Source organism: Gossypium hirsutum, chromosome A04, assembly GCF_007990345.1.
Source record: "Gossypium hirsutum isolate 1008001.06 chromosome A04, Gossypium_hirsutum_v2.1, whole genome shotgun sequence".
Classification (NCBI taxonomy): domain Eukaryota; kingdom Viridiplantae; phylum Streptophyta; class Magnoliopsida; order Malvales; family Malvaceae; genus Gossypium; species Gossypium hirsutum.
The window spans coordinates 9,551,618-9,560,161 of NC_053427.1; the positions used below are offsets into that span (position 1 = coordinate 9,551,618).

Genomic DNA, 8,544 nt, shown 5'->3' on the forward strand with positions numbered 1-8,544 from the left:
ATTTACCCATTTTGTTAATTTAGTTCTATTTTTTTAAAATTCAACAAATTCAACCTTCAACATTTATAAATAGTTTAAATTTGATTTTAATTATAAAAAAAATTATAAATAAAAATTTTGAAATATATAAATAAAAATTTATCAAGTTTTCAAAAATATTATAAAACATTCAAGAAATTATAAAATTTACTGAAATTGATAAATTTTAATATATTATGTAAAAATATATAATGTAGAGATAATTAAAAAATATATATCGTTAATTTAGTCTTAATTCCTAAAAAATCAATCTTGAATGATTTAAATTATTTATGGGTATATGATTTTTGTCCATGTTTTATGAAATTAGGGTTAAGTATGCAAGTGTTTGTGTTATTTTATATTTCGATTTTATTAATAAAAACACTTCTATGTGACTCTCAATCTTGATATAAAACAAATTGATTTTTCTCAAAAAAAAATAGAACAAATTATCTCTGATAATTTTTAAAAATAAACAAATAAAGATAATTAATCACAATGTAGCTTAAACTTTAAACGAATGTTGATACTGACATAATGCCAAAGTGGTGCTTAAAATGGTGACACATCACCATCGACGGCACACAATAGGGTTGCTTTGGGCGACACAAGGAGGGAAATTTAAAGGCTGATTAGGGATAGTATGAGGCTTGAAAAAAATAAAGGAAAAGAGGGTTGGAAATAGCAATACAAGTCAGCATTCCAAAAGCATAAATCGACAACCACAAAAGGGGTTTCAAAAGACGGAAAACACCCCCAATGACGGTGGCTTAAAGGGTTGTCTTGGGCAGTTTTAAGGGAATGTTTAAGGGTTGTATAGAAGATTATTTGATCAGCAAAATAACAGAAAATTTTCAGCAATTAATCAACAATAAAATGACAGTAAAATGGTAGAGGAAAACGAAAGAAATAGGTACTTACTCAAGAAGAAGAAAGGAACAACAATGGTGATTCAAAGGCAACAAAGTGGGCTATTTTTTAGTGATTAAAACCATAAAATCAAAGGCCGGAAAGAAATGGTGAAAAAGGGCAGCAAAGTGATGAGAAAATGAACTACAAACCACCACCAAAGGAGGAGGAGTGGACGACAAAGAAGGGTGCAAAAGGCTAAGGTTTTGGAGGGCTTAAGAGAGGAGAAAGGAAGAAGAAGAAAAAAACAGCAACAAAAAAAATGGATGGGGCTATATAGGAAACAAAAAAAATGCTTTTTAACCGGGTCATTAGGTTGGATAGTAATAAAACAGGAGTAAGGTGAAAATTTTGCAAAATTTAATAAAATATAATGAGAGGCAGTCAAACTCGGGTCTCAAAGTCAATTACACTAATACCTTATTATTTCTTAACTATTAAGTTAATAGTTTACTCTTGTTATAATTTACGAATTTAAATTTAAGAATTTAAGATGTTACAAAATATACACACTAATCCATCATTTAACATATACCAAAATCATTCGAAACAACTTGCCTTAATTGGCACCAAAATACCTCAAGCATCTTAATATAAGTATAATTTACCTACCATTCATTCATAATAACATATAATACTATGTCATTTTCATATTCAATTCATATTAATGCACCATCAAATAAGTCATGTCATATAACTACCAAATTCATCGTACAAGTAATACATGAATTATTTAGCAATCTACCATCATATTCACATTTTCATATAAGCATTACCAATTCAAAAATCAACCTTCATCAAGATTCAAACCAAGACTATCATTGAAATTAACATATATTAGCCTTATATACATGCCATATAGTCGAACATAAAACAATCAAAGCCTACTGAATCAAAGGTTAGATAGTGTGATCTTCAAGTTGATCCAATAGACATGTCCCGCAAGCTAATAACTATAGAGAAAAAAGAAAGAAAGCAACAATAGACCACGTATTTCGTATACTTAATAAGTTCATCAAAAATGAATAACATCTTACCTCAATTTTACATATAAATGCAATAAGTTACTCAACTCGATAACATGTCTATACTTGGCAACACATTTAACAAAGTGAGTCAATCATAAAATGTATTATATGACAATATAAACATTTAACATTTCAATTCAATGATATTCATATGAAACTAACAATCCAATTACTATTTTTGGTATCCTTTCAATATTTCAACATTTATTCTCGTTTTCCATGTACCAATTAGTTCGATGAATGCTAGTAAATAAATTCATATACATAGGTAACTACACCACACAAGAGAGCACCATAGTGCTAAGCAAAGAGCATCAAAATGTTGAACAAAAAGCACCAAAGTGCTAAGAAGAGAGCACCGATGTGTTGAACAGGGAGCACTAAAGTGGTAAACAATTACAAGCGCGCAAAATAACCCTACTGACTTGTCAATCGTATCCTAATCATTTATTAAGTTCACATAGGAATTGATACAGTATTAGTACCCTTTTAAATCATTGTAGCATCTTCGTGTACATATCATCCCATCTTAAAAACATTATGTATCCACTAGATACGTCATATATGCCTTTAATTGTCACATACAATTTAGTCCACACAATCTCAAGAATCATTAAATTCACATCAACTCAAATAACAAGTAACATAAAACATTAGAAACATAACAAGAATTAATATAGTAAGTTCTATATGAATTTACCTAACAAAAACAACACACACGAGAAGTTGAGGGCTAATCTGTATTTTTTTTCCTTTTTCCCAGTTATCCTTGATTCAATTCACAATCTATATAATAAATCATTTCAATTTATCAATTCAAAATACCTTATAACATCTAATTATATGCATATGACATATTAAATTTTCATTTTTCAAAAATTTCACATTTTATTCAATTTAGTCCCTAAAACTAAATTTGTCATAATCTTTCAAATTCGAACTTCGATTACGAAACCGATCTACATTTCATCCTTCTACTATCTTTTAATATCTATTTTTACTGAAATTTTATGCTAATTTTAAATTATTCACACTTTAGTCTCTATGTTCAAAACTAACAAATTTTTCTTTACAAACTAGTCCTTTTTCATATCTAAGCTTAAAATTTAACAATTTAGTACCAAAAATTCAAGATTCAACAATGGAAACATTTGAAAACTTTAATATTTTTAAACTAACAAATTTTACTTTACAAACTAGTCATTTTTCATATCTAAGCTTAAAATCTAACAATTTAGTACCAAAAGTTTCAAGTTTCAATAATGGCAACATTTGAAAATTTTACAGTTTTGAATAATAAAACACAGGTTAGCTAAATTGAACTTCCATGATTTCAAAAACATAAAATTTACGAAAAACTTACCTTGAATCCCTTACCATGCACATGGCTGGACCTTTTGTAGCTTAAACAATGGCTTTTGGGCTTTCTCTTCTGTATTTTTGGTGGAAGAAGGAAAGAATGAAAATGATAACTTTTCATTTTATTTTTTTAACATATTAAAACAAATTTTAATACTAATGAAAAGAAACATCCACCAACCGTCCACTACACTTAAAAATGGTGTATATGCCATTTAAAATTTTAGTATATTTATTTTATAAATCCTTTAAACCTTTGTCCAATTAAAAATTTATATCGATTAATTTTTCTACTTTTTCAATTTAATCATTATACATTAACTAGCTATCGATTCGATAAAATTAAGGGACCAAACTCAATATACCTCTAAATTAGACTTGTAAATATTAAATAATAATATTTATGAACTCAAACATTGAAAATGGAATTCTAAATCTACTATTTTCGACACCACTGACTTTCAAGTTGTTATAACTCCCGTATCCCTTATTAAAAATAAAAGAATCCAAACCTCAAAAATAACAAAAGAATTTCATAATTTTATAATTTTTATAACTTTTTAATATTTTTATAATATTTCATATTTTTCATAATATATTTCTAATATTTAATAATATTTATAATATTTCTTATTTTTAATAGATTTAAAGTTTTTATAGTTTTTATTTTTTTCTATAATTTTTTTTAAAAATTGTTACAATATTTTTATAATTTTTAGGATTAAATAATTAAAAAATCAAATAAGCTCTCGACATCATCATTTTTTTATGTCAAATGCCACTTTAGTCACTATATCATCATTTTTTCACGTTAATTGTCATATCAGTAACCATGTCATTACTTAACGATCTGTCAATGACTTTAACAAAAAAAATGATATTTTAGGGGCTCAATTGATTACTAACGAGAAAACCTAATTGTAGTTTGTAATTAGGATTTAATTTAATTTTTTAAATAACTTTACAGGAGCTCTTTTAGCATTTGAGCCTAAGTTTTAATATTTTTATTTAAAGTGTTATCATATAATTATTATTAATGATGGAGTTAACTACACTAAATATCCCCAAATTATAATCATTACTTTAAATTGATACTTAAACTTTAAAACATTTTAAAGACATCCTTAAACTATTAATGTTATATCAACAAGGTCCTTTCATTACTACAATAATTAATTTAACCATTAAATGAAACATCAAATCTTATGTGATATAATTTAAAATAAAAATTGTAAAAAAATTAATTTTGAGATTTTCAAAGGTTTTACTGAAACTATAGCTCACTCTCTCTTTTTCAAGTTTTACCTTATTTTTAGTTTTTAATTTTAAAAGTTACGTAACAATATTTTTATTTTCTTTAAATTAATCACTTAAATTATGTCATATAAGATTTTACGCGTTATTTAATAGTTAAATTAACAGTTTTAATAATGAATGAGTTCATTGATTTAACATCGATAGTTTAGAGATATAAGTAGAATGTTTTGAAGTTTAAGAACAATTTAGAATGAGGGTCATAATTTCTTGTGCAATTAAATTTAATAACTATTTAATTATAAATTTGAACCTCAAGCCGGACCAAGCTTAAATTGTTGTAGATTTGAATTTTCTGAAGCTTGAGTCAGATTTTTAGAGCTTAAATTTCTGGAGTTCGGTTTCGAGCTTAGATTATAGGTTTGAATTTTCTTGCACTCAGAATTTTTAAAGCTTGAATTTGTGGAGTTTGGATCCGCTCTGTTTTGCCTGCAGTTTCATATCCATTGAAAATAGGACAGATAAGCTTTAACACTTTCGGACGACAAATTCGGGCGGAATGGTTGACTTTGACGGTGTGAACATCAACTCATTTAGCTTATAATATGAATCCAATGATCTTAAATCAGGTTTCAACTAAAGCAGGAAAGGAAGATTCCGTGAGGTTCTTCTAGATTTTAACACCCCTTCCCATCTCCCCTGTATTTATTGAACAATACTTTTAAGAAATCTAGTTGAACTGCAAGGTCCTCAGCGAGAGCGGTTGAAATCAAGGTAGCAAGCAAATTCTGCATCCATGGACGGTTATTCTTCAGATGGTTCCACTTCATTTTTCACCTCAGAGATGCCAGATGAATCCCAACTTCTATCCCAAACTGATATCAAGATTATTGACTCTTGGTTCTCCGAGGGGACTAATGACATCGATTGGCTTGCTGTAAATGGTGGACCAATGGAGCCTCTATTTGACTACTTGAATCAAGTCGAAACATCTGAAGCTTCATGTCAAACAAAAACTGGAGCTGGTAGTGGTAGACATAAACTTACCGCAACTCAAAGAAGAGAGAACAAAAGAAAAAGTGATTTCAAGTACAGGCAAAATCTCAAGGTAAACAACTTTTTTTTCTTTTTTTGTCTCCCTTTAAAACTAGTGTTAATAGGATATATTTGGGTCTGCAGAAATTGGTCTTGTTTGATGTTCATATTTTGCGGTGCAGAAAACAGCAGATGAACAGATTGCAGAGATTAAACGCTTAAAAGAGGAAAATGAACGTTTAAATGCTGAGAATACACGGTTAAAAGACCAAATAGGATCACTTCTTTCCAATGGCCAACTCCAAGCAGCAGCTCCACTGAGACAAGAGAGTTTCATTACTCAATCAACTGGCAAACAGCTTCCAGCTGTTCCAGTAAATGTAGTTGATACTATTGACTGTATAGCACAAAATCAGACCAGAACTGAAGCTGGAACAAGCAGTAATAATGATGCGGCCATTACTGACATTCTTATGAAACTTGAAGCTGATGATGAGAGCAGAGTGAAGTTCTCTGACTTCACTGGCTTACATGGCGAGCGCATGGCACTAGGCAAATATAGTTTCCCACCGGCTCTACATCCGATTGTAAACAACATCATCGATGTCTACGGTGATGTTTCAGCAACAAGTAAGATGAACCCAAGTATTACCGAGACCATTTATATCATGTTCTGTGCTTCTGTCAAAGAGATGAGCAATCTACGGCTGGAGCACGTCACCGAGGATCTGATATTGAAGTGGAGGGATGCAATCAAAGATGCTTTACGCATTAATTTCAAGGTGGATTTCGCCATGGAACATTTGAAGAAAATTGCTTGTGCATACATCGGTTTAATGGAACGTCAAAAGCTGGATAGTGCGGGTTTGAGGATATCCAAGTTAGTGGCTGAGTTGAGTGCTGCGAAAGAGGAGCATGCAAAGATATGTGAGCAGTCCAAGGTGTTTATGGATGCTGCAGAAGAGTTCAACGATAAGCCTGTCAGCTCAGGTATGTTTAAGAGTGTTGGCTAGGTCAATGTTGAGCTAGAGCTATCAAATGAGAAAGATTCAAGTATTCTCGTGCTTTGATTTGAGTAGCTGTCAGTTCTAATTGTGTTTTTTAATTATTTTTTTCCCTTTGTTTGAAACTAAAATTTGAGATTAAATAATTGAGTTGCCAAGTATGTATGAGAATTAAGCTCAATTTTATAAGGTAAATGAGCCTAATCGAGCAAACCTGAGCAATTCAATTTGTATCTTAAATTGACCTGGAACTTTAAAAAGTGAAAGTTGATAGAGCTAGACCGAGCTCAAGTTGATAGAGCTAAACCGAGCTCAACCAAGCTTCTAAACTCTGATACAAACCAGAGCTGATTGTCTTACCGTTAAACTCTTGTACAACATCTATAAACAGCTTGGACTGTTCACATATCTTAGCCTGTTTTTCTTTCCCGGCACTCAACTGAGCCTTAAAATTTGATATCCTCAAAGACACAGTATCCAGCTTTCAGTTCTCCATCTAACTGATGTAAGCGCAAACAAGTTTCTTCAAATGCTCCATGGCTAAATCCACCTTGAATTTGATGTGTAAAGCATCCTTTATTGCATCCCTCCACTTGGTAACTTGCTTCAGGCATAGATCGCAAATCTCTTTCACAGAAGCACAGAACATGACATAGATTGCCTTGGCTATCTGAATTTAATGGTAATCTTGAGTGGGATACAACTCCACACCAGATACTGATTTCAGAAAATGTGTCTGAGTGGCTCAAGAATCTTTAATATAAGGGAAAAGAATGGCAAGATGAGATTAATTTGATCGTAATCAATCATGTTTGGACTAAGCTCATATGATGTATACAAGTCTCAGATTATATAGCAAGAAAAAAAAAACACAAGTTCTGAAGCATTAGATTTTTTCTTCTTACAAGTTTTAGCGCTACTTCAATCAAAAGAAAAGTAGAACCATACCTTGCTCATTCAAAAACTTGATTATCCACCTCTTTATTTGGAAACCCTACAAGAAAATACCAAAATGGACTTTAGGGATTCGTTTTGACTGGTTTCGTTCACCAAAAATTCGAATCCATTTCAGAAAAGAGGGTTTATGGTTTCAGAAAAATTAAAATTTTGATTCGATTTCACAAAAGCGTGTTAGGGTTTTGTTCAGAAAAAATCGATTTGATTGTTTCGTTTAGAAAAATCGATTCCATTTCAGAAAATGGGGTTACGGTTTCGTTCGTTCAGAAAAATAAATTACACTTCTTCACTCCATCTTTACAACTTCGACATTTAGGGTTTCATGACTCACCTCAACTCATGCACTGTAGCAGCAAAATGATTTCAGTAAGGGATTTAAATTCAACAAGTCGATCTACTTTTTACAGTTCACCAACTGCCTTCTTCAATTAGAAAATTCCACAGTTTTTATTTTCTTTCTCCTGCAGTTTGGGAATTTTGGGTTCTTTTTTCTTTTCTTAGGTTGCCTTTTCACTTTCGATTCTTCCATTCCCAGAGTAAGAAGTTCGGACAAAAACTTTTACCAGTTTAATTAACTTTTTGGGTCATTTTTTATTTTTATTAAAAACCAGATAGCATGTCACAATTAGGATGATGAAATTTCAATTAAAATTGAATTAAATGATTGAATTTATCTAATTCAGTTATTAATTAATTCAGTTTGAAATGAAGTAATTAATTTAATTTAATAATTAATATTTTATATTATATGTATTGGTTAGTTTGGTTAATTTAGTTAGTGCAATTAATTTGGTTAAATGAATATTATCAGTTTATTTATTTTTTAATATGTTTTATATTTGTTTTAACAAAAAAAAACATATAAATTTTGGATTGACCGAATTAATTGAAATATTTCGATTTGATTAAAATTTTTTTGAAAAATTTCAGTTCAATTAACAGTTAAATAACTAAAATTTTTGATTAATTTAATTTAT

At 29.9% G+C, this 8,544-nt stretch overlaps 1 protein-coding gene and 1 long non-coding RNA gene across 2 annotated transcripts; one reads left to right on the plus strand and one right to left on the minus strand.

Annotated features, from left to right (window-relative positions):
- Positions 1–5,047: 5,047 nt before the first annotated feature.
- LOC121227937 (uncharacterized) lies at positions 5,048–6,619 on the plus strand. Its single transcript, XM_041110900.1, has 2 exons — positions 5,048–5,679; positions 5,789–6,619. Exons 1-2 carry the CDS (start codon positions 5,368–5,370, stop codon positions 6,617–6,619), a joined length of 1,143 nt encoding a protein of 380 aa, XP_040966834.1. The 5' UTR covers positions 5,048–5,367.
- LOC121227938 (uncharacterized) lies at positions 5,746–8,140 on the minus strand. The gene is made up of 2 exons (XR_005925463.1): positions 7,899–8,140; positions 5,746–7,604 (listed from the first exon to the last, which is right to left on the minus strand). It is a non-coding gene; the product is annotated as an uncharacterized lncRNA (long non-coding RNA).
- Between the last annotated feature and the right edge of the window lie 404 nt (positions 8,141–8,544).